This window comes from Larimichthys crocea, chromosome VII, assembly GCF_000972845.2.
Source record: "Larimichthys crocea isolate SSNF chromosome VII, L_crocea_2.0, whole genome shotgun sequence".
In the NCBI taxonomy this organism is placed as follows: domain Eukaryota; kingdom Metazoa; phylum Chordata; class Actinopteri; family Sciaenidae; genus Larimichthys; species Larimichthys crocea.
Window position 1 is genome coordinate 17,630,556 of NC_040017.1, and position 27,427 is coordinate 17,657,982.

Below are 27,427 nucleotides of genomic sequence, written 5' to 3' on the forward strand. Positions count from 1 at the left end.
GCTTGACAGTAGCTGAGAACACTGCAGGAGAGAAAACACCTCCTTTTGATTTGTTATTCCACATCACCTGAAAGGACAAATCAATACAGCAGAAGTACACCATTAAAAATAAAGATTCAAGTTAGAACCTGAAGTGGTTCTTCATGGCGATGCCATCAGGGAACCTATTTCGGTTCTTCAAATAACAATTTAGTGTAAATAGTACTTGTCCTCGAGTTCATTCAGGGTGCAATTTAATTTTAAATGCAACACTGAAAAAATGACTTCAAAGTCTGTGTAAAGTAAGAATAAATTGTGAGTCTGTCAGACTAAAGAAAAAAGTGTTATTAATCACCCAGTCAAATTTGAATGATTAAAAATATCGACAAGTTTATGAAATTAGGAGTCAAAATCAGGTAAAAATGATTCTCAGCTCCAGGACTGTGGGGGCGTGTCCTCAGGGTGGCCTCAGCGTGTCATCGAGCCACCCTTTGATCGATTATATTTTTGACCGTACTCTGTTTTTTCTTTTAAAATAAGAATTTAATTGCTGTATAAAATGTGTTTTTACTTGCAAATGACAATACATCTCTTGAATTTGAAGAATATTTTATGTTATTCTTTTTATTTATTTACTGTTTTTATTGTATTGTATTTTACTCATTGAGTTACTTTTTACCCTGCATGTGTAATTCTTTTACACAATCAGTGCTCTTAATGCTGAGCTGACCGGTTCTTCTTGTCCAACGCATTTCATTGTATTGTTGACCCTGAGTTAACCCAGACAAATAAACCTGAAATTTGAAACTTGATATAACAGCCATTATTTAAAGCCATTATTTAAAGCCATATGCACTTAAGGTTTACAAAAATTTGTTCTTGTTTTTTTAAATCAAAACCAGATTACAAAGAACCTTTAAAAGGGAAAAAGAGCTTATTAAACACAAACACATTGTTGCTGTAGTTGTGTCTTAAAAGTTCCCCTTAAACAGCAAAAACAGGGTTCATGAGGATAAAAAAGTTCTCCGGAGCACTTCACATCAAAAACCAGTCTTTCTCGAGTGTATGGAAGCCAGTATATCAGCTGGATGGTATTTGTGTCTCCCTTATATTGAATGATGAATGTGGGTAATTCTCAGAGAAGTCTTTGTTTTTGTTTTCAATGTGAGTGCAGGATGTCCCCATGAAAATATTCTCATCTGGAGAAAACCATGTGTCTTAAATTTTATAGACAAGCTGGTCTGGATTATAACTAATATTGAATTTCACTTTCCCGCTCCAGTGGTGGTGGTGGTGGTGGTGGCAATTTTGTGGCTGTGAGTGCTATGTCAATACAGTTGAAACGTGGGTGAACACAGCAGCAAATGTGGACTCGAAATGACCCTATAAATACATGAGCAGAAGGAAAAACATACAGACAATGAAATACTGCTATTTTAAGGTAAGGTAATAACAGTATTCCGTACGCAGGGTAAGCATGAGTGTGCACACATGCACGTATGAGCATCCTTTTTACGTGACAGTCTGTTTTCTGATGAGCAACAGCAAACATAAATATTAAACTGTTTACAAAAAGGCTGTACAAGGTTTAAGTGCTGAGATCTGCATGGTGATGTCACGTCAAGTCAGACGAGGCAAAGAAACTCAAGAGATCAAATGGTTTGAAACAAACCTCCAGGGCCTTGTTTATCACGCATTACCGCACATGAAATAATTTCCTCTTGCTCATTGCTCAAAACTTTTCTTTTAGATTTGGTGAAATATTTAGTTCATTTTGTGTCTTTTTTTATTTTATAAAATCATGTTTTAATTGTTAAGTTAAGCCTGTTGTATAAGTCTCTTAAATTCTCCTGTCACCTCTATGTTATTTCACTTATCCTAAGCAGTTGTGCATACATTTTATTGTTAGTGTCTGTGCAGGGAAGCCAATGCAGAAGTGCCAAAAACTGCAGTTCCTCAAATGTCTACTTGAGGTTGGCTACAGAACGACTCAATCTCCATAAGACGCTATCTTAAAATGTCCAACTTCACAGCAGAAAAAAACATTTTTTGATTAGGTTGATTTTGTCCACCCGAATTTATCCATTTATATCAATGAGGAAGGACTAAATAACAGTATATGTCACAGCAGATTACCACCCACCATTGAGCTGCTTCTGTTTCTGCCTCTTAAAAGGAAACTTTTCCTTGCCACTGTCGCCAAGCGCTTGCTCATGGTAAGAAGTGTTGAGTCTCTGTAAATAATTATAAACTAATATTAATAATAATTATATTCTGTATGGAAAGTGTCATGACATAACTTTTGTTATGATATGCCACATTATAAATAAAATTTAAATTTAAATTATGTATTTGCACATACCTAATTAAATACAGTTTAACTGCACCAGTAGTTTTGAGTACAGTTTTCATGTGCAGTGAGACAATGAGGGATCATTACAAACATTTCAGATGCACTCACTTGCGGTTTTAATTCAAATGAAGGATTTTAAATAATCTGATTAAACTGGCCTGTTTACAATCTGTGTTACCACGTGTGTTTCTTTGTTTCTTTGTTGTAGCGAGGCCATCGTGTCGCCAGATGTAGCAATTACTTTGTTAAATTAAATGATGTCATAACCAATAAAATGAGGACCATAGCTGTGGAAACATTGTGACAAACTGGAATTATCCGTTAACAGACAATGGGACAACATTTTATTTAAATAAAACTCACTGAAGGTCATACTTTCATCATATTTTCTCAGTATTTCCAAGGACTGTTTCAGAAGGCACAGTCGTGCTGGGTAATCCTTTCTGATTAGCAGCAGGGTCTGATAAGTCCATTGAGACTGCTATGGGACGCCCGTGTTTGGGCTGAGCTAAGCTGCCGGCCTAGTAAACGGCTTTAGACGCAATCTAAGGACTGTCAGGAGCTCAGGTGGAAACGACAGATGATGGAAACAAGATGTAAAGACAACGCTGGAGGACAGAGGGAAGGAGAAGTGGAAGAGGACAGAGGAGAGAGAAGAGAAGGATCTCTGGTACAGTTCCCGGTTTCTCATTATATCAGTCATCTTTTGGATACTACTGGGCATGGTGGGATGAAAGGGACGACTGTGGCATGATAGGAATGAGGAAGCCATAGGAACATCTGTCTCCATCTGTGTGTATGCGCTTTTTATAGCATGCCGCTCACATTCCCTGTCATGGAGCTTTTCCTGATTACGAGGAGAAACAACAAGGAGACGAGCAGGAAATTAAAGGGTCTGGATAAAAGACCTAGCCTCGTATGATCACAGACACAAGGGATATTTTCACATTGTTCCACCATGTTGAACCACACGTACTTGTAAACAAGCTCTCATGAATAGTTTGCCTCAGTGGAAATGTTGCTTGTTGAAAACTACACTTGCCTAAACACAGATATTAAGTAACATTTTGACATCTGTTTTACAATTTAAAAAATGCACTAGCTTTTTCCAAAATGAACACCACCTAGTTATGCTTAAAGCTCAGGAATTTCCCAGGTGAAAACCCAACTGTTCAGCTAGTTAAAGCTGGCCGAAGTTTAGTAAGAGCTAGTTGCTAAATTTACCATTGTTCTCTGACCCCTTTTTCTGTAATGGAAAATTTAAAATCTATTTGGTGATATTAGTAGTTGAGTTTGTTACACCACATTAACAAGGCAGTGGTTGAATACAAACATAATGAAGGCAACATGAGCACCAACAAGTCTATGTCATTTTTTAAATGAAGTCAAAGTTGAGTTACGACTGGGATCTGACCTTTTGACGATGTTTAGAAATGTGTAATTAGAATTAGAGAAAATCCCAGATAATAACTAGTCTCTAACTAGTTAAAGCCAGATAAAGTACAGTCAGAGCTAGTCACTAGGCTAAAGTTAATTTACAAGCTTTTTTGATGAGTTTCCTGTAATTAATTTACTTATTTTTATGCTTCAGTATCATAGTAGTTGAATTGTTTTACCATATTAATACAATACAACCATAATAGAGAAAAATGTATGTACTAGTCATGCTAAAAGCTAACAATCTCAGCTTAGATGCCCCTTTAATCACTAATTAAGGTTTTACAATGTATTACAAACTAAGCCTTCAAACTTCAAAACAAGCTTGTTATCACTTAACTTCACGTCAGTTTCCCGTTCCTACACATGGATATAAAGCCATACAAACATACACACACACACACAACTGAAGCTATACCTGATTCTGATGTTTCATTGTCGTAGTCCAGAGCCTCCAACACCAGAGAGAAGGACTTCTGTGAAGGAAACATAGAGAAAACATCTGTCAAACTTGTGCTACAAACAGCCTTTTCTGAGTTTAATATCACAATAAACAACAAAAACTGATTCTTTCCCTCTTTTGCAGCGATTACAACCCCCGACGCTTGTTTTTGTTTTAATCGTTATGTTTTTGACATGACATGGCAACTCTGTTAGTGGATTACACTTGACAGGTTTGCCAAAAGTAACAAACAAATATATAAGGATATACATGGAATAAGTAGCCTGGATGTGTTTTGTTTACTGTCAAACAATGTAAATAATCTCTGTACATATTTAAATCCTGTACACTTATATCCATAATACATAATGTGATATGCTATAGGCGGTAAGTGTGCTTGTTTCTATCCTTGCTCTATCCTTGAAGATATAAAACGTCGGATCAGACGTGATTCACTGCCCGAACACGCCAAGGCGGCAGCTGGGTGCTGAGTTAAGACAACCCTCAACGTGCAGCCATGCAGGGAGAAAGACAGAAAAGTGGCATTGCATCAAAGTGGTGGAGGGAAAATGTCCAAAAAAAAACAAAAACGTGTTTAGTTTAATGGAGATACTTCACCAGGTGCTTTATTCTGCTCTTTTAAACTCTCTCTTACAGGCTAATCCTGGATAGATGTGGCAGATTGTTGCATGTAGAGTGTATATTTTATTAAAATTCATATCCTCACGCACAGATAAAGTCAGACTATATTTAGCCACACTGCATCACAGAAGCAGAGGACTCAGGCACAAGCTGGACATCTTCAAATGATGACTTTGAGCTTACAGAGATATCACACTCCAGAGAGATAACAGAGGACAGATGTTTTTTTTTGTTGTTCATCCTATAGACGAGCAATGAATAATTCAGACCAATGCTTTTCTCTACAACTCTTTCTCCATCCATCCTCTGTGAAATGCCGCAGCGCCTGTCATGCAAATCGTGCCCGCCGTTAGCATTGTGGGTAAGGTTTTTTTTCCTAAAGGGCTACATGGATGTGTAGTCACGTCTTTGCAGTGAGAGTGTATACTGCCAGAGGGGGTGGAAGGAGAGGAAGCAAGGTGCTGAGGGAGGAAGCAGGTGATGGGTGAGGTGTGGATGGATGATGGAGAGAGAGAGAGGGGTTAAGGGCAGGGGGTCGGCTGCAAAAAGAGATGACACACAAGGAGGTGAAGGGAAGATGAAGAGTTGCAGAGAAAATTGGTGTGTTGCAGAAAACACTGAGTAAGGGATTTACCAGTGTATCTGTTTTACAACAGATGGAAGGAAAAGGTGAGCGGAGTGATTGCACAAAGCAGAAAACGACTGAGAAAGCGAGTAGGAAGGATAATTATGTGGGAGGATGTTAAAGAAAAAAGGAAGGGGAGAAACTGTGGCAGCTGTGGTGGGATAACGACTTGCAGGACTCCTGGAGTTTTGTCAGATTTCCAGATATGTGACGGAGAAGGAGAACAAAGAGGTCAGAGGAGGGTGAAACAAAAAAAGATGATGAGATAGTAGAGAGAAGATTAGAGGGGAGAAGAAAAGAAAGAGGAGGTGATAAGATAAGAAATGGAAGAACACCCCCTCACACACATAGTACTTAGAAGTCACTGTGCTAATGAGATGTGCCGGTCTGTGGAGGGCTCGAATCCAGTTCATTAAGGCCAGCAGATAGCAGGTAGCCAACAGATGGACCAGCTGGAGTCATTAAGTGTCGGCTTACAACTCTCACCTGAAGTAATGTTTAGTATTCATGATTTATATCGTCACGCTGCGAAATCCTGCAGACCGTTATAATAAAATTAGCTCCACACAGAGTCAGAGGTTCAAGATGTATTCAGAGCTTCTTTAACTACTTTATATGCAGTTTCTGGAGTTTAGTGCAGTGGTTTCCAACCTAGTGTTGGGTCCCTCCAGTGGGTCACAAGGAGGAAAGAAAAAAAACATAAATGCTGCAAAAATTTTATTATTTCTTTTAAATATTTTATAATTTGACTTCTTTGGACCTCAAACAGTTATTGAAAGTGAGCATGAATAGGTGTCTCTGTGTGTCAGCCCTGTGAAGGCTTCAGCCCTCCCGTGACCTGTGAGTAAGCGACCATGGAAAATGAATGAATGCTCTGCTGATTTATCATCTTTCTCCTCTAAATTCATGTCGTACAGTTCAAACATAATGGGACAGCAGTGTAGCTCAGTCTGTAGAGATTTAGTCCAGCATGGACCACAGTATGGACTGTGGACTGGTAGCTGAAGAGGTGCCAGTTCACCTTCTGGGCACTGCAGAGGTGACCTTGAGCAAGGTACCGAACCCCCTAACTGCTCGTCACTCCACCATCTCTTCACATTTGAATGTCTATGAGCCCTTTGTGTGTGTGTGTAGTTGTATTTCGGGTCTATACATGTAAACCTTCTTCTTCTTCTTCTGTCATAAGCTGGCACCTACCACAACTTGAGCAGAGATGAGGAGCGTGCATGAATAGTAACTAAAGCTTTCAGATAAAGATGCAGTGAAATGTGTTTGACCAGAGTAAATGTACTGAGATATGTTCCAGGAGGACGTTTAGTGAATAAAATCAGTCAGACCAGTTATGATGAAGCAGTTACCTCACTGTTAGCCTGCTCATCGACCTCCTTATAATCTTTTCCAATCGTCCTCCCGCTTCCCTCCCCTCTTCTCTCACCCTTCCCTCCCATCGGCCTTTCTGTCCATATCTTCTGCCAACTGTCACGGCAGGTTAAGACCTGCGGGAAGTCCAGAGATTTTTCTCTTTTCTTCTCTTTGTCTCCTCACCCCGACACCAACAATCAGCCAGGTAAAGTTATGATATTCGTCACTGATACAGGAAGGGTGTATCTGCGGTAATCCCCGTTGCTAAGATCGAGCTCTTGTATGGTGGTAATTAGCGGTCAAACTAACCGCTGTTACCACGTTAAAATCACAACAACAACATAAGATTTGGAACATTTGTGTAAAAAAGATGAAGAGAATCACCTATGAGGAATGCTTCCCGACAACCTTTCCAAAACACACACACAAACACGCTAACACACCATAGAAATGTGTTTTTCAATCACAGAGTCTGTGACTGAGGCCAGGCGAAGCAGACTGACCTCCTCGTCTGTTTAAACAACAACAACACGCACAGAGAGGAAAATCAAACAGTAAACATCCCAAAGAAGAGGCCGATAAGATCACGGTCGGCGATGAAGTGATATTTTTACCTTGTTCTGACACAAACAGCGTCTCGTGTTATTTGTGCCATTTGTGAAGATAATGGCTGAAGTGATGACAGCAGGGAAATGACATAATGGGAACGGTGCAGGCCTTGTCTCTGTGTGTGTGTGTGTGTGATCATTCTACAGGAGATGCATTATTAGTATTATTATGTCTTCTTTCACAGCTGAGAGAGAAAATAAGATTTGAATAGACCGCTTTGAAAAGGTCTAGCAAATTGATATCACTTAGTTGAGAATAAAAACACAAGCAGCAACCTCCATGTCTGTGAAGTGAAGCCAGTGTGGAAGAGCCAAAAACTGCAGTTCCTCAAACGCCCACTTAAGGCTGGTTACAGAATGAGTCAGTCTCCATAAATCCTCATGTTAAAATGTGCAACTGCACAGCAGAAATAAACATGTTTACATAGTTTTGCATAATTAACAGCGTGGCTGCTTTGACTGACAGGTGGGTGCCGTTACAGAAGGTGTCATTCAGCCTCAGTTTGTAACAACATCCTGAGACAGTTTTTTCCAAATTATCAAGAACATAAACTGCATGTTTATTTTTATGTTTTTTCCTGTTCCTGTTGTCCAAATCAAATAAAACAAATAATTTGGGTTTGACTGACACGTTTGTTTGATGGCATTAACCGTTTTTCTTTCCCTCTCTGTCAAAAATCTATTTTACATATTAAATGTATTCATAAATAATTTTCCACAGAAGATATTCTGACTTGTCATGGCAGGGAAAGCACAGGTGGAACAAATAACATTAGTGACGTCTCTGCTTCAGCAATTAGTGCAGACTTTTTTTATAATTAGCTCATTAGTTACACGTGTGCTTGACAAATCAAAACGTCGGCTGTGAAAATATTCAACTTTAGCTTGACTCTACATTTTCCCCTTGTGCTCTGCAATGACTCTCACAGTTTAGAGACCTTTAGTGTTTCATATTTAATGTATTAAAATGAAGCTCTACACGTCATGCAGCTTGTTGTGTTTGTTTGGACTCTCTGTGGTGAATTTTTGGCTGCACCATAGCTTGTTTAATTATTTAGCAGGGATATAAATATAAACTGAACAAGGAAACTCTTTCTAGGATTCTTCCTGTCTCTCAAAAGCTGTTCACAGTTGTCTGTAACACTGCGTGAGACATATCACTGTTTCAGTTTATATACAAAATATCAGATACACGTGTCAGCTTTGTTCTGTCGCCAGAAAGTGAAGGTTTTTGAGTGGATTTGATTTTCTCTGCATCATGTATCATCTGTTTCCTGGATGGATTTCTGTGTAACATCTGAGCCTGATGTTTCGGAGAGTTTAGGTCAGTGAGCTCGTGTGCAGAAACAACAAATTTTTCAGATTGTTGCCAGTCATGCCATCTGCAGATGGTCTGAGCTTGGCACGGACAGAGAAAACAGGGATTTCCCAAGAAAAAAAAACAAGACAAAATCAAAACAAGAGAATTAGTCTTGATGATAAATGTCCCCTCCTCTCTGGCCACAGGCTGTCTAGTCGTCTGGTCGTGTCCCTTCGCCTACAGTCTATCAGCAGTAAAGCTCAGGATTACAGCGAACTATGCTAATTCAGCAGGCATCTGTGATGGCATGCCAAAATCGATTAAATGAAGGTTTAAAAAGAAATCAACCTTTCCATCCTCCAAACTCCACTGCTCCACTTTCCATCTCTCCACTTTCTCAGCCTGACCCCTCACTCTCTATCCCTCTATCCCCCCTTATCAGTGCCCCTCTCTGCCTCCCTCCCTCCATCCATCTCCCTCTCTCTCTCAGACATGGGCAGGGTAGGATATCCCGACAAAGCCAGGCTGTACAAACACAGCTCTACGACAGGAAGAACTCCCAACCCTGAGAGAGGAATTTCCCCTCAGAGCTCACACACACTAATGCATACATACTCACAAGCACGCAACCAGACATGCCGGTATACACGCACACACGCACACATATCCAATCACTTTATTTTTCCATATACAATGCTTTCATTCAGTACTGAAAATATTAGTCTACGTCCCACAATGGAAAGTGTAGTAGACAAAACGTGTCATTTATCATTTTGGACAACAGGATTTGGTGCTTTTATCATTTAACAATAGCTAACATCTACTGAGCCTCAAAAACCGACAAAAACACTTTTTATGGGTCTGTAGTTTCCTAATCCTTACTTATGTTTCAACCTTATTTTGAAGGTTTTCTAAAGCGTATAATAACTGAGTTATTTGCCTGTTTAGGCTGCAGAAACACAACATATAATTTAACACATCCATCAGTTACAGAAGGACATGATCATTCATTTGAAGTTGTGTTTCTGTTTTTGCAACTCCTGAGAGAATATTAGCTGATTAATACTCTTTATATGCTCTCTGTGCTCTACTATATTCACCAGCTTGATGCTAACTGTGTCCGTCTGCTGTTTGCTGCTGAGCAGGTGGTGTACAGTCAAGCTTTTCTTTTTTTTTTAAGCATTTTCGTTGAAAACAGCTGCCTGCTGAGGCTGAAAACAACACCATGAGAGCAGTGAGAGTGAGTGAAGCTAAACAATGAGCTGAAAATCACTATAAAGCTGAGAGGAGCTGCAGATTCAGGTGCAGCACTATGTGGAACACCTTTAGTCACACATTGTTTCCACGTTATCATTTGACGCATTGTTATTGTAAAAAAATGGTGATTACATCTGCTTTAAAAGTAAAAGTAAATATTTATTCACCCTTCATTTATGTTTGGAGACTTCATTGTTTGAATATGGTAAATTGAGTGCTCGCCTGCAGACTCATTTCAAATTCTTGTTCAGCTATCCTGCAGTGTAAGTAATTACTGGATTAATTAACTGAGGAACTGTACCGAGTAAACACAGTCTCTTCTTTCATTATAATTAGTAGCAAATTACATTAGAAAATTATGAAATAAATTACAGACCCGTAAAATTAGGTGTTACGACAAAACAACTGTATACATCAAAATACAATGCTGTTAGTTAAATAATTAAGATGGAGCCTAAACAGAAATATAAAGATATATATGATTCAGTTTATATTCATTCTATCTGATTTTACTGACTAATTTGCAGTTCTACTTATCTGGCACTTGCTCATTTTATTTTTAAACTCAGTTTTATTTTCTTTATTTTCTTTTATTTGTTTGTCTTGGCACCAAGCAGCATCCTCCGTTTCTGTGAAGTGAAGCCAATGGGAAAGTGCCAAAAACTGTAGTTCCTCAAACGTCCACTTGAGGCTGGCTACAGAACGAGTCAGTCCCCATGTTAAAATGTCCAACTTCACAGCAGAAATAAACTGTAAAACTGTACTGAGACAAAAAAAATGTTAACTGACCCATTCAAATTATATTAAGGCTTAAGGTTATGCATAATTAACAGTCTGGCCGCTTTGATTGACAGGTATGTGCTGTTACAAATGGCTTGTTTGAGCAGCCAGGCGTCATTCGGCTCGCCTCAGGTCCGCCAATGATCTATGTCTTTGCCGATTTTTAGATTAGCTGTGACACAGCAGAAGCTGGATTACCAGCTTGGGGGCAGCCAAAGCCACCACACCCTGAGCCTCAGAAATGCAGTGGTGACACCACAGATATGACGTACATGTTTTCTACTGTCTATGCTTGGCACGCTTTTAGTCATTTATTTATTCCCTATTTTTGCCTGAAACAATCCCTCTTCCTATAGCCACATTTCTAATTTTCCTAACACGTAGATGTTAAAATGAAAGGTTTACATTTCTATTATTTACTGATCGCTGTTTGTACAACAAAACTCATTTTTAGATTTTTAGTTTTAACAGTATAATCTATATTTCTAACAATCTTTGACAGCCTTTTACCTACTGCATGCTCTACAGCTAATCAAACAGTAGAAATCTTGACTCACGGGTCCAAACTCATAAGCAACAAGCGAAGCCATAGATTAATTAAACAAATGCACTTAAGCCTTTCATCACATGTAAAACATTAGCACACAATGACAGCACAATTTAAGTCTTGGGACACTCGCACACACACACCTACATGCACACAGACACACAGGGAGGAGATTAATTGACGATTAAACATCCGCTGTGTGATGATGGAGAAAATTAATTAACAGTGAATGTTTCACACAACTTTTAATATTCATAATGTGCAGCTGAACATTTGTTGTTGTCATAAACCTGGCACCTCTCAACCTGAACATCAGAAAGCTGAAGTAATTACAGGCTCACACACATGGACAAACGCAAAAGACAACTCGCACAAACATGCAAACGGTTGTCATGACAGCGGCTGTGCCAGTGCCAGATTGGATGGATGACACCTCACCTGCACTACAAATTAGTGGTGGAGGTAACCACAGTAACAATGGCATTATTATTCCAGCGGCAGCGCTTACATCATTTTAAGTACATTCAATAAATATTAAAGTGTTTGTAAAGAGTGCTGAAAAAAATCTAAGCATCCTCGCCACAATCTAAGCATCCTCGTGTCAGACATGATTTTTGTGTTACTGATTGATCCTGACGATAACAAAGACAAAAATCAATCCCTTTGTATCAAGGAGTTGCACAGGAGAGCAGCAGACACGATGTTAGGGTGACTAATTTGTGAATTTCTAAAGTCTCAGTGGATATTATCCAATGCCGGACATCTCCCTGCCCTCAGGTGGAAAACACACACACACACACACACACACACACACACACACACATACACACATACAGCTCTGTGAGTTGTGGAATTAGACCCCCGGTGTGCAGCCGTCCACCCCACCCTGCTCCCATGACCCCGACTCTATAATTAAATGTCTCTGTTCTCGCATTCTCGCCGTCTCTTCTGTTTTTCTTTCATTCTGGACATAATTAGCATCAGACTTCTTTCTCTCTACGCCCTCACTCACTTTCCGTTGACCCTCCACCACCTCGTCATTTCTCTCTCCTCAGCTGTGGAAGAAGTCCTGCATTTAAAATCCTTCATAAGTAAAAGTACTTTAGTATTTTCAGAGAAATATACTTTACATATAAAAACTATTTATCCTGCTATAAAAAGGCCATTGTGACTGATATTTTATATCTTATATACAGTCAGTTAACGCAGTCCAGTAGTTCCCAACCTAAGGGTCAGGCCCCTCCAAAGGGTCACAGGATAAATTGGATGAGTTGTGAGATGAGTCCTGACCTTTACCTTTTTGTGAAATATTAGATAATTTGACATCTTTGAGCCTTGATCAATAATTTAAATGAAACTGATCATTCCTACACCTTAATTGCCTTGCTATTATTGTAACCATGACAGCAAAGTTCCCCTAACTCTCTGCATCCTCACCCCCTCTCTGTCTGTCTGACAGTCACATTCCCGCCGGGTTAATTGACTTAGACTAAACTATGTGGACACTTCAAACGCTGTGGAACAACAGAGGCCTCTTGACATGACGTGCCCTCATCCTCCATGTCGCCCTGCCTCATCTCCTTCCTGTCCTCCGGTCATCTCTCCCCTCCTTTGCCTCCTGCTGCTTATGATTCTCTCAACAGAGTGAGTAAGCTATTATGACACACACAAACCTCCCTGTCTACACCGACACCCCCACCCAAAACACCTGTGCCCCACACTGACATCATCCACAAACCGCCCTGAACCCTCCATCCCCTCCCAGCGCTCACTTCCTTCGTCTTCGCTCAGTCTCCCCTCCGCAGTGCTTACATCAACTTTACCCTTTAGCTCATTAATCTTGACTCTTTCGACCACCTCACCCACCCTCACATCAACCATCACAACGCAGACCGACTGCCCCTCCAAACCCCCATCCTCCTCCTCCACCTCCTCGCCGACTTCCACAGGAAATTACCTTGTCTAGCCGCTGGATGCTTAACATCCACGACTGCACTTTCAGATAGAGGCATTATGAGTGAGAAAATAGAACAAGTCTGGGAGTGGTGTGTGTTAACACTGTGTGTGTGTGTGTGTGTGTGTCTGTGTGTGTGTGTGTGTTCTCAGAAGTCCTGATAAACAAATTGCTTTACAAAATTAGGAAATTGACCAGTGCATCACGGCAGGAATCCATAATAAGATTCACAGTCTGTGATGCCTCCATTCAGTGCGGAGATATGGTCCTGATCCAATCAATGACATCCAAACTAAGACTGCGACAAATCTGCGATACAAAAGTAGGAGTGCATACATTTTCTATGACCTTATCAGACAAGCCACAACACACCCATACTTGAGGGTCTTAAATTGGCGTGGGAGAAAGATAGTGAGGAAAACACTGAAGAACAACAATGGAAAGATACCGTATTACAGATTTTCATGAGAAGCTTGAGAAGTCCAAACATAATTCATCAGCTATAATAGCGATCCCCAGTGGGTCATTTGCCACCATGCCACACAGAAAGATCCTCAGTCAATTACTCTGAACCTCCAAACATTTACTCATTTATTTGTCCATCATTATTTTATTATATTTTTCCCTTATGTACGTACTTTTGATTGTATGCACACGTTCTCGTTCATCTGCACTCTTCCATCAGTTATGATTATTATCACTATTATTATTTGCACTATATTTTATATTTTTATCTCTGGAGATATAGCCTTTGAGTCGGGGGGGTGCTGTGTGTTCATAAGTTAAAAATGCAAACAAATGTTTGTGGTGTAAGGTTGGGATATTTTATTGGACTTCTTTAAAGGGCTGTTTTTGGGACAGTATTGACTGTTTTTTCTGTGGTTTGGTGTCACAATTAGGATTATTCTCAAGTAAAAGATAATGAGGCGGCTAGAGACTAGAGACGGAACGAATATGATACTTCTGAGTTTTACTAGAACCACTGAATTTATTACCAGACACTCAGATTTCTGCTTTTAAAACTTTCTTTTTGTGGAGTTCAATCAATTTTTACTTGTTTGTTTTTGTTCATACAACAGGCTGTCATTAGTTTAAGTTGAGCATGTATTACTATCACTGGCAGTCACTTAAATTAGTAGTCATGTTATAATTACAGTCATAGGATCACCTATTGAACGAGAGCTCCTCCCACACAGGTGCTTTCACTTGATATATCTATAATTAGACCACAAACTAACATCTCTCGCACTCTCCTGTTGGGTTTTGTTGCACCTGTTCAGATGATACACCTGAAGGAGAACGCACATCTGTAACTAATGAGGTGCTGGTTTGTCTGCAGATACACAAAGAGAACTGGGAAACCACACACTCGTAAACTGACTCATAAAGTTAATTTGAAATAAATAAGTTTGTAAATGTGGGTTGCGAGTGGTCTGCTTGTGATATTATTGTATTAGTATTCTGACATCATGGAATTCCCTGTATAGCTCCACCCATTTTCCACCTGAGCAGAGGTAAGTGAAAACATCTGTGGCCTTTCACGGTAATATATTTGTCAAGTAACGGCCTGCTGGAGTTTGAGATATTGTCAGTTTGTTGTCTTTGAAGGACGTAAATAAAAGTTATGAATATTTTAGCCTTTGTTTCCACTCTCAGACTTTGGTGGGTTTAAGGCTGTCCCGACATAAAATCATAAAGTATTTACAGACTCTCTTTCTTGACTTCTTGGGGACCTTTATGTGCACTTTCCATAAGTCTGCAACTCTGCAGATTTTACCCAAGGGAAAACTCCAAAATAGCACTGTGACATTAAAACAGCCATAACAGACGAATTCCTGAAGCTTAAAAAAACAAAGTTGGCCAGAAGAAATGTTCCTTTTTAAGTATGAATGCACATGTCACTACAGCTTGTGCTGTTTATTTAAGATTTAACACATTATTTATTTATTTAACATAAACCTGACACTTTGGAGATAGCTCTACAATTAACATACATTTTGTATTAAAATATACAATAAATTACCATAAAAAGGATTAAATAGCTTTTCAGTAATCTAATATGACAGATGGAGTAAGGCGAGAATCATAAAACACAGGATTATAATGTGATAATGAGACATGCTGATGTACGTTAAGTGTTCTGTAGGGAAGGACGATGTATCTCTCAGTGAATGGGAAATGACAGACCGGAGGTGGAAAGGCATCAGGGGACAGGGTAAGGACTCTGGTCAGACTATGATTCACAATAAAACGGCTAAAAATGTTTGTGGTTGCTCCTGTGAAGCTTCCCCCGACAAAACACGAGAAACCACAGAGAGGAAAAGAAGAAGAAGAAGAGGATTTATGACAGCTGTACTGTAACTCTGTCTGCTCTGTGTAATCCACAGAGACGTGATGTGGCTGAACATCACTGGAGGGCAGTGACACGGAGAACAAAAGGTTCACAATGAATGACTCGAACAAGATAGAGAGCATTAGAGGGTGTGTGTGTGGGAGAGAGATGACGGGTAAAGAGGTGGAGGACGGACGATGAGGAGATACGACAAGAAAAGAGAGCGAGATCGATGCAATGGTTGTCAACTATTTGCTGTGATTACACCTGCAATCTACATTAAATGGCACAATGACAGCCACACACTGTAATTTCACAGTGATCGTGTAAAAAGCCTCTTTTCTCTCCTAATAAAAAGACTCCCACTCTCAATCCAATTTGCACACAAATGAAATCATTAAAACACGCTTCCCATGAGACGTTTACCCCCGAGTTATTAACTTATCTCTAAAAAACACAAGCTCCAGATCCTGATGGTATTAACCTTCTTTGTTGTTTGTGTGTGTGTTTTCTGGGTGTGCCTGCATAGAGAAAAGGCTATTAAAAAAAAAAAAGACAAGTGTGTGTCTATGTACAAGCCTGCAGGTTTTACGTGTCTCAAACGATGTGCACAAAAGTATCAGCGTACATGCAGGTATGCGAGGTCGCGGAGGAGAGTCAATTAGGGGACAAAAGAGAGGAGAGCACAAACGATGGGAGGAAAAAGAGTGAAAGAGAGACCCGGGAGAGAAAGAAAGCTCTGACTATGCACCTCTCCTTTCGTTTCCCTTCACTGAATTCCCCATGTTTCGGCTCCCACACAGCAGGAATGCACCGGTTACAACGATGTGTGTGTTTGTGTGTGAGAGAGTGTGTGTCCAATATGATGTAGAGACTGTTCAGGTCATTTCAGTGGTGGAAAGTAACTAAAATGTACATACTCACATACTGTACTGAGGTAATTGATTATTTCCATTTACTTTATACTTATACACTTCTTTTCAGAGGTAAATATTGTCCTTTATACTTCACTACATTTCTCTGACAGCTATAGTTAGCCTTACTTTTAGATTTAGATTTAAGATTAGCTCAGCATACTGTACCTACTTGCATGTCTTATGCTCACTGATTAACATATTACATCTCTTTTGTTTAGTCCATACGAAAAAGGATAAAAAATGATGTATGTTCAAATTTACAAGAAAGTGTTGTGCTGGACGGCTGTGAGCGGTTGCCAGGCAACCAATGAAGAGACTACAGCAAGTAGTCTTATATTTAATGCACAGACATTAGTTATTTCTTTTCTCTTCTGACTCTAAAATAAGCATATAACACAAAATTTCAAGCTATTATTTTACACATGAGATTTTATGTTTAACAAAAGCTAATAAAATATCATCGTTAAAGATTAATCCAGTGGTTTACAACATTTTTGGCTACCTCTGTGTTTGTGAAGCGAAGCCAGTGAGGAAGTGCCAAAAACTGCAGTTCCTCAAACGTCCACTTGAGGCTGGTTACAGAACGAGCTCCCATGTTGCAGAAATAAACATGTTTACAGCCTGGCACAAAAAACAGTTTTCGTCTCTATAGTTAATTCCCCGTTCATGACAACTGTACTGAGTCTGATTTTTTTTTTTTTAAATAACTCACCCTTCAGATTTTATTAAGGCTTAAAGTTATGCATAATTAACAGCGTGGCCGCTTTGATTGACAGGTGGGTACCGTTACAGATGCCTTGTTTGAGCAGCCCGCCGCCTTTGCCAATTTTTTTGAAGCAGTGTTTACTACTCCTTGTCATATTTCATATGTCTGCATTGTCAGCAGTTTCACCAAAGACAGATTTCTCTAAACATCTCATATGATTTAATATAAATAACTTAAGGACCATTGAAATAAAAGTATTCAGTATTTCATAAAAACAAGAAAAGTCCCAAAAAATGTATAGTATATAAATTAGTTCTTATTTTCCACCTCATTAATCATCTCATGAGTCCTCAGATTTATCATGTGACTCACTGGAGGGGGTCCAAACCTCTAGGTTGGAAACAACTGGACTAAATTACCGAAGCATATAAAGTCATTAAAAACAGCTCCGCCTCAACCACCTACAGCAGTAAAATGAAATACTTAGAGCATGCACTGATGCATCAGTATTAATAATCTCATAATAAATCAGTCGTAGGAAACAATTCTTGCTAAATGAGTGCTTTTATGTTTGATACTTTACCGATAATACGTCTGTACAAGTCGAATAACAGTAGAGCAGACAGAGAAGACTCGTCCTACAGTAGCTACACCTGAACACATTTGCATGACAGCCACGCTTTGCATGTTGAACTCGGTGCTCTGAGACACAAAAGGAATTTTACTAAATAGGAAGTGCTTTGTTCACCTAGATGCAAACTTTTATTGCTTCAACCAAAAACACATTTTCTCATTAATTCAGTTTTTTTTTTAATTATCTGACACATTTGATGCCATCCTAGCACAATAGAAGTGAAGGGAAGATGGTATCTGTGATGCTGCAACCATCAAAATTTACACTTGAGAGACTCAACAGTGTCATGATTACTCTATCACTTGATTACTCTGTCTTCAACATAAAAACTCTACTGTATTTCTTTGGTAAAACTGTGAAACTGTCCACATTATCTATAAAAGCTGAAGTGAATTCACTATTTTTCTCTCATAAATCTCATTTGTTAGCTTTATTGCCTTTATTGGAGAGTTGTCGTCATAGAAATAGATACAAAAAAAAGTACATTTACTCAAGTATTGCACTTAAATATAATTTTGAGGTACCGGGAATCAAACTGGAGATGTTTACACTACTGTAACTGTAGTTACTGTTAATGATATGTGCCTTAAACATTAAGTCACCAGGACACCCGAGCTTCAATAAATTAACAATATGTAGCAGCAACATGGCCATCCTCACCAGAATAAAATGATCTGTCTGTCAACTGTACTTCCCTTCTTCATGCTCTGAATGTGCTGCATGGCTTAGCATTTAGTTTGTGATAATACAAATATGTAAGACTCACATCTATGCAAATACATCAGCAGCTACATTTATCTGGAATGAAAAGGCAAAGGGAGGAACAAAGATGGTGCACTCTGACAGCTCAAACACATTTGTGCACACACTCTCAGCCCAATGTGAGTCAACTATTTGCCTCTGGTAGTGAACCTGACCACGACTTGACATAAGGATTATAAGCGGCGGAGCCTTCACTCCCACCTCATATCATGTTATTCATAGGTCATTTTAACAAAAGAGCAGGCCTTAAGCAGACCTTGATGAACTAGTTCTGAGTGACAAAAGGTCAGGAAACATCAGATCCAGTTCACACAATGTCTGGTAAGAGGTGGTCTTACACTGAATCTGAATACAGGAAGAAGCACAATCACTGAAGCTTTGTTTGAAATCACCACCTGGTCATTAGTTTTGCACTGTGTACCTGCCAAGTTGCCGTCTCTATAGCTTTTCATTCATCCTCCTGATTCATTCACTGACTTTTTCCCAGATAAAGAGATTCATCGGGAACAAACTGAGCGCTCTCCCTCAGCAGTTTTCTCCGTTTCCCCTTCGTCATCCAAACAGATTCAACAGTGAAACCACCAACAGAGAGACGGCTTGAAGAAATAACCTCGCAGTTATGAAGTCTTTGAACTTTTCCCGTCTGCACCGAGGCGCCGCAGCTAAAACATCCCAGACCGCTGAGTGTCTGTGATACTAATGCTGGGGTCAAAATGAAGCCACGTCCCTAAGACTATCTGTAAAATAGGATTACCGATGTCCAGAAGAGAAAGCTAAATCATGGATTTCACTTCTGAAACCAGACAAAGTAAACAGCAGAGACATGCTACCACTTAACCTATGTGGTTAGTGATGCTTTCTGTAAAATTCATCCACTGAACCTTAAGCTATAGTTTGAGACTTTGGAAAACACTTGGTTAGATAACCGGATCGATGCTACATTCATGCCTACGTAAAGCAGCGACAGCTGGGTTAGCTTAGCTTAGCATAAAGACTGGAAGCAAAGGGGAACAGTTAGCCTAGTCTCTGTGAAAAGCTAACTATTTTCCTACCAACATCAACATGTACTTATGTTTACGCAGATTTCGAGGGAGTTACATTGTTATATTTCTTCACAGATTTCTTGATGAATAAAAGTTTATCCATCTCTGTAGCACTTTTTCCTTGACATGTTCTCCTTGTAAGGCTATGAACTGTTTGAAAGCCAAAGATTAGACAGACAAGATACAACATTTCAATTAGCGAATTTTACTTTAAAGGTGTTAATAGTGTATTTTTAAACTCAGGACAGAGATATGATAGTGAGTGATATTGTACTCTGAAAATGGGGGAGCTAAATCACAAAAATACCAATTTCTTTAAGAAACTGCTGAGGGCAATGTGATATATTAATATTTAAAAAAGGCTGAAACAGACTTCCACCAGTGACAAGTGTGTTGTGTAAATATTGACTTGACACTGTGCTGCTCTGAGACGTTTACCAGACAAACCCTGACAAAGATCTGAAATGTTTAATTTAATTCATTTTGAGCCAGTCATTCAGACTGCAGACTTGTTTTTCTTTTGTTTTTTAAACTCATTGAAGGTAAAATATACCAAGAGATTCTGAACAGTAGTGGAGGAGGAACCAGGAGATAGCTGAGAAAAATTGCTATAAATGGTAAAATGCCCTCAGCAGCGCTAACCCTAACCCTGACTAAGCACTTTAATATACAGTGGTATATACAAATACTTATATGATAAAACTATTTTAAACTACTTTAATCTTATCCAGAGTCCATAGACGGTATAAAACATGGACGTAGTCACCGTAACATCACCCATAGGTTTCTAGTCGTCACCATCTTGACACTCCTGTCTCTGTCTCTTCACTAATATAAAAATGGACAAAGATGTGGCGCATCAGTGATGCTGATGCAGGCTGATGCCTTGTTGATCAAACAAGCCATCTGTAACAACCTACCTGTCAATCAAAGCAGTCACGCTGTTAATTCTACATAACTTTCAGCCTTAATATAATTTGAACAAGTGAGATGTATAAAAATTCAGACTCTGTACACTTGTCAAGAACGGGGAAATTATCTATAGAGACTGAAACTGTTTCTGCTGTGAAGTGTGACATTTTAACATGGGGACTTATGGATACTGACTTACTTTTGTAGCCAGCCTCAATTAGACAGTACTACAGTTTTTGGAGCCACTTGCTAATACCCCACCAAACCACTGTCTGGCCACCACACACAACACCATATTAGCATCGCAGCCATCTCATTGTATTGCCCCTCTACAGAGCACTCTGCTGTCGTCTAAAGGGAGATTGAACACATACAGTACATGCTGTTGAATTTAGCTGTATTTTGTTGCAAAAAGAAATGAACAGCAGAAATTCAGGTACGCTCTACAACATTAGTAAGAAAAGCTGATTTTCTGCCCAGTCACAAGACTATGAGGACATTTTTTTAGATACGCACATGTTGCTCATAAGCAAACATCAATCTAGAAATATTTGAACAAGATCCTCATTTCTGTGCCAACTGAAAGTCAGTACTGGCCAACCCTTTGAACACTGTCTCACTAGGCCACTGCCAAAACCATTACCATGATCTGTCCATGTATATTACTGTGGTCACCTCTCCTTTGCCCCTCTAGTCCTCACAGTAAATCACCTCTTGCCTTAGACAGCGTGCTCGATCTTTTGTATGATGTTTGGTTACATGACACTCACAGAAACCGAGGTAGAGCTTGTGGTTTACAATAATCGTCTGGTAACCATGGCCCAAGTTTAACCAGAGTGATCACAGCACAGACTTAGAGTTGCCTAGAAGGAATGAGGCAACCATGAAAACATTGCACGCAAACAAAAACAACGCAACAAATTACAACTAAACACACATTCATAAACAAATACAGACACACACTCAGTTCCCTGAGGGGATTAATGGGAAAAAAGAGAGACAGAGAGAGGGCAGGGGACAGAGAGAGCTCACCTTTCCTCATAATGACTACTCTCACCTGTTCATCCCCTCACCTGGGGCAGGGGGATCACTCTCCCTGCCTCCCTCCTCCCTCCTCCACCTCTCAGAGATGGCCAGATAAAGCCGGTCTTTCAGCCCAAAATGCATTGACGCTGGCTCTGTGTGTCCCAGCTCTCTCCCCCTGAAGCCCAGCCCGCCCTGCGGCCGGGCCCTGAAACTGATCCAGGTAGCCTTTCTGACGGAGAACTTTCTCACACTCGTACATGCCAATCACACACCTCCCCGATGTACAGGAAGAGAAAAAAAAAACCACACACACATAGGTAAAGTGTGTCAAACACGCAGTATGCATACAGGACACACACACACACAAAAGCAAACTGAACACAGATAAGAGAAGATAATTGGCTCTGGGACAGAGAGTCTCACAGGTAAATGGGCTGATACTAATCAAGAAGAAGAAACCTAAGCCAACTGTGTGTTACATTCTTGTATGTGTGTATGCATGCATGGAAGTATTTGTGTGTGTTCAGGTCAGTGTGTGCGTGTATCTGAAGTTTCACCTGGGTTTTGTGTGATATTGGACACATTTTCTACACACGCACGCGCGCCCACAAGGCCTTTTCTGAAATACTTTCATTATGAGAAGGAAGTCAACCATGCTGAAAGAGCTCAAAGAAATAAAGAAATAAAGAAAAGGCTACAGAAGGAAACAAACCAAACATCTGCAATCCCTCCAAGAAATTGTGGCTCTCTTCTTCGTGCGTTTAACACTTTCTCTCCATCTCTAGTTTGATTAATAACAAAGCATTAATTGTAAGGATTTCATGGCTCAGAGCAAAGAAATGTGAAATAAACAGATATATTTACCAGGGCTGCAACTTATTTTTATTCCCCTTTCATCTGCTAATTATTGATTCATTAATCTTTTGGAAAATACTGAAAAATAACTATTACCAGTTAATTTCCCAGATCTTAAACTCAAATAGCTTTTTTTGCCCAAGCAACAGTCCAAAAACTCAAAAAGGTTCATTTAAGTGTCATTAAAAAACAAGAAAACCACTAAATAATCGTAATTTAGAAGATCTGTTTTGGATATGATGCATAATAATTTGAGCGGAGTTTGACAGACTTGTGTTCATTTAGCTTTCACCTGCATAGCTGAGAAACAAACTGAAGAAAAAGAGAAAGTAAGAGAGGAAGGGCTGGAGGAGGAAAGGAAAGGTGGATTGAATAATCAATACTTCTTCTTGGCCACACTTGCCGACTGTTGTTGCTAACGGAAGATTAATTAGTCTGCTCTTTAATGAGGACACAAGATGGAGCAGCCAGCAGCACGATGTTTGATCGAGACGCAGATTGTTCAATACACCGACAACAGGACCAAAGTTTTTTACTTGAAAGTTCAGGGTGGATCGAGGAAAGAAAGGAGAAGGAGGACAGAAATGTGCAGAGAGAGAGAAGATACTGCAGGGATGCAACTAATTATTTTCCTTATATATGGATCTCTTGAATATTTTCTCAAGTAATCAATTTGATTGATTGTTTGGTTTGTCCAAACAAAAGAAAAGCAGGTCAATCATCACATTTCAGAAGCTAGAACCACGAAATGTTTGGCATCTTTACTTAAATGTGATTTAAACCATAATCAGAACACTTGTCGTTCAGTTAATTATTTTTAGACGATGATGGTCTAAAACTCTGTGGCTTGTGAGGTTCCAAAAATTCTACTTGTGGCCCCCTGACACAGTTTATGTGAACACAAGCTATGAGCACTGTTTTGTTGTCTAAAGCGACAACCTCCGTGTCTGTGACGTGAAGCCAACGCAGAAGTGCCAAAAACTGCAGTTCCTCAAACGTCCACTTGAGGCTGGCTACAGAACGAGTCAGTCTCCATAAGTCCCCATGTTAAAATGTCCAACTTCACGGCAGAAATTAACACGGTTACAGCCTGGTACAAGAAACAGTTTTGGTTTCTATAGCTAATTTCTCTGTTCATGACAACTGTACTGAGGGTGAATTTTTATAGAACTCACTTGTTCAAAATATATTAAGGCTTAAAGTTGTGTATAATTAACAGCAAGTTTGCTTTGATTGACAGGTAGGTGGCTTGTTTGAGCACCCAAAAACCAATAATCCCATCTCAAGTCCACCAGTGATCAACGTCTTTGCAGATCACGGTCTGAGACAGATTTTGCGCTTCAAAACAACTCTACTGGTGACATCAAAGATACGACATCCATTCTTTATACTGCCAGTGAAATTAACTTGAAGTAAATCAAGTGAAATCACTGAAATTTAAGGAAGTTTCAAACAGATTTTGTGATATATTCTGTAGATCTTGAGAAAAATGTGTTTAGACTTCTTTTGTTGTTAAGCCTTCAAGTATCTTAACCCAAAGGATAGAAAAATGTGTAAAAGCATGTCAGTCTTAAATCTGTCATTGTTATTCCTCTCTAGACTCAGTTTAAGTGCGTTGTTGTACTTGAAGCTTAGCCTGTTCCCTTGGTAACCACAATGATAACCAGCACTGCCCCTGTACTTACTGGCCAGGCGTATTTGAAGGGAATGACAATGTGTCCATTAGTCCCATCCTCTCCTCCTCCTACTCCTCCCCCTCCTCCGTCATGTCCTCGGTGGTGGAGCGAAAGGGAGTTTCCACCCAGGATCCCTGTGCTGCCCGACCCGAAGGTGCAGGCCCCAGTTGGTGCGACCCGGGCCTGGTACTCCTTGAGGCAAGCTTGGAAGAAAGTATCACATTGGTCCCTGGCTGAGCAGCGCTGCCCCCCGCTGGCTTGGAGATCGCAGCAGTCTCCGGTCTGCAGAAGTCCATGTGAGTTTTGAAAGTGACGGATCTGGAGCTCGAACATCCCTACAGCACACACGGCCTAGAGATAAGCATGGGAAGGAGGGAGTTACTTTAATATATTATTAAACAGACACAGTGCATAGAAAGACAAGCATTCACAGCGCACGTCAGAGTGTTTTAAAACTTGCTGCCTAGATGGTGGAGGAAGCAGAGGTTGTAGCTAAACAAGACTTCCCATCCTTTACGTGTGTTTGCTAACTTACTAGAGTTACAGCTCAAGTATCAGCACTGCCACTGGCTGTTTGTTTTTCAAACCATCCGCAACAAAAACACAAGACATAACCAGAGGTAAACATAATACAGCCTCTGTGCTTGACTCAGAATCCACATTTGCCATTACTCAATACAATAAACGCTAAACTCAGAGCTGTCGTACACAGTTATCTCAGTAAAGTTGAACTGTTATTGGCCGTCGAGGCTTTCGTAACACAGAGGTGGGTGTAGTTTCATCTAAACTTGGTTGGAAAAACAATAGACACCACCGCAGTCCCACACATAACCCTCTATGTTAAACCACATACTGTCATTTTTACAGATCTGCTTTTGTACAGATTACACAAACGAGATAAACTTAGTTAAAACTGAGTTAATTGGTGAGGTTTGGTGGGCAGATATTTGGAGACTGGCTCAGTTCTCCCACTATTTCTAGTCTTTATGCTAAGCTAAGATAGCTGGTGGCAGCTTCTAATCTAAACTCTTGACAAGAAAATGTCAAAATATTTCTCTAACTTTTACTTTGTGGAGTCTGTTGTTGCTTTGAGGACTGCTATTGTTGTCGGATTGTTGTTGAAACTAAACATTTTAAACCACAAAAACACAAAACCAAGACAATTTGTACGTCCTTAGATTGGTCTCTGGCAACGGCCAAGAAACTAAATCCCTTCTCTCCGGCTGGTTTGTCAACTTTTAACAATGAACGTCACTTTGAAGGGGAGAAAAAAAAACTCTTTATTAGGTAAGTTAGATAACAGGTAGGGGTTTTTACCTGATTAATCTAGATTACACAAGCACAAATGAGTAGGATTAAAAGTGTCATTGATAAGACTGAAGAACGTTCACAAGTGGACTCTCATGTTCCTGGGAATCTGCGGTGTCTCTTCTGTATCATCTGTTATCTGTTATCAGTATGCTACCAGTCTTAAGTCATCAGACAGAGAGGGGAAAAAAAAGAAACGAGTCCTACAACACAGCCTGACCTCCAATATCTAAATTATGGACAGATACACCATCACTCCTGTCATATAATCCTGTTTATCCCTCAACTTCCTTGTCTTTCTTTCTTTCTTTACACCTCCTATGTGTCACCACCACTCCCTTCTTATTTCTCATTCTCTCTTCCCAGGGGACAGTGACACTGAGAACCTGCTCATACTCTTCTTCCTCCTCCTCCTCCTCCTCCTCCTCCACCACCACCACCACCTCCTAATCCTCCTTTCTTTCTCTCTCTGGGAACAAGCTGTAACACTCCTGTCATTTCTCTTTCTGTGGCCATCAGCTCTTTTCTGCATTGTTGCCATTCTCCTTTTCATCTGCCGCCCTTTCTTTTCTCCATGATCCCCTCCCTGTTTCAACACACACAAACCTACACACACACACACACACACACACACACACACACACATACTAGAGTTAACAAGACCCCCTGAGAGTCTCGGAGCACTGGGGTCAGGTATGTGCGTGCATGCATGTGTGTCTGTCTGTATGTCACTGTGACAGAATAAAACAAAGGCTTTGGCATCTTCCAACAACTGCAAACACAAAAACATAAAGCCACCGTTATCTCAGTTTGCCATGAAACCTCCACAGACGAATAAATCTGAATAATTCACAGCCTCTTTTTTGCCATTTCTGAACTTAATGATTGCTCATTAAGTCAAAAATATCAGATTTGCTTATCCTCAGCGGGGTTACGCACTTGATCATGGACAGAAACGACAAGCTCTCATGTTAGCCGAGCTGCCCGACACTGAGTCAACATCTCAGTCGCCCCATTGTGTTTGGCTGCGTGTCCCTCTCTTGCCCCTGTCCCTGAGCCGAGAGGGGGGTGACGGGGGTGAGGTGGGAGGGGTCAGGGGGGTTGGATGGTGGTGGGGTGAACTCATCTACATCAAAAGGCTTGTGGAGATACAGTGGCACTCATCACTCTACATCCTCCTTTCTTCCTCTCCTCCTCTCCCTGCCAGAGCCATTCCCTGCATACCAGCATTTCAGCGCTCAGTCTGACCAGAGAGAGAGACAGAAAGACAGACAGAAAGAGAGACAGACAGAGAGACAGACAGAGAGAGAGAGAGAGAAAGAAAGAGGGAAAGAGAGAGAGAGAGAGACCCAGCCGAGGCTCTGCAGGAGAGCTTTGACACTACATCGCTACACCCAAAACTCACGTTGGCTCACAACAAATCCTCTCCATCTAGACACACTTCAAGACATTTAAGGGTCAGTACCTGAACTCTGTTGAAGTTCCAAGGTTTGAACAAGACCGGGTTAAATGAAAAGTTCAAACCCATAAAAACACAATAATAAAACACAGTTTTCCTTCTTATACAAAGTACTACGAGTTATTTCTAGCTCACATCAGTACAACACTGTCAAATGGTACGAAGAAAACACATCAAATGAAATAAAATCATATAATTAAATATCAGATATTGGATGTTAAAATATGACAGGGTTGTTGGGTCTCTGTAGATGACATTAAAAAGAGTACGGTCTAGACCTGCTCAATATGAAAAGTGTCATGAGATAACTTTTGTTATGATTTGGTGCCATATAAATTAAATAAAATTGAATTTGAACCAAAATATCTAAATATCAACAACATTATTGCTTTTAAATATCGTGTTTGTAGCGTTTAATCAATTAACTGATCAGCAGAAACTTTATTAGTGACAATTTTGATAACAAATTGATCATTTAAGTCATTTTTTAAGGAAAAATATCAAAACATTT

The 27,427-nt window shown here is 39.9% G+C and overlaps 1 protein-coding gene across 1 annotated transcript in view; it reads right to left on the minus strand.

Annotated features, from left to right (window-relative positions):
• Positions 1-27,427, minus strand: part of LOC104931582 (protein jagged-1b) — a 50,319-nt gene that overhangs the window by 20,120 nt on the left and 2,772 nt on the right. The window contains exons 2-3 of the mRNA XM_027280620.1: positions 24,159-24,500; positions 4,188-4,245 (exon numbers count right to left, since the gene is read on the minus strand). Of these exons, the coding sequence (XP_027136421.1) occupies positions 4,188-4,245; positions 24,159-24,500 (400 nt within the window). The remainder of the gene's footprint in view (positions 1-4,187; positions 4,246-24,158; positions 24,501-27,427) is intronic.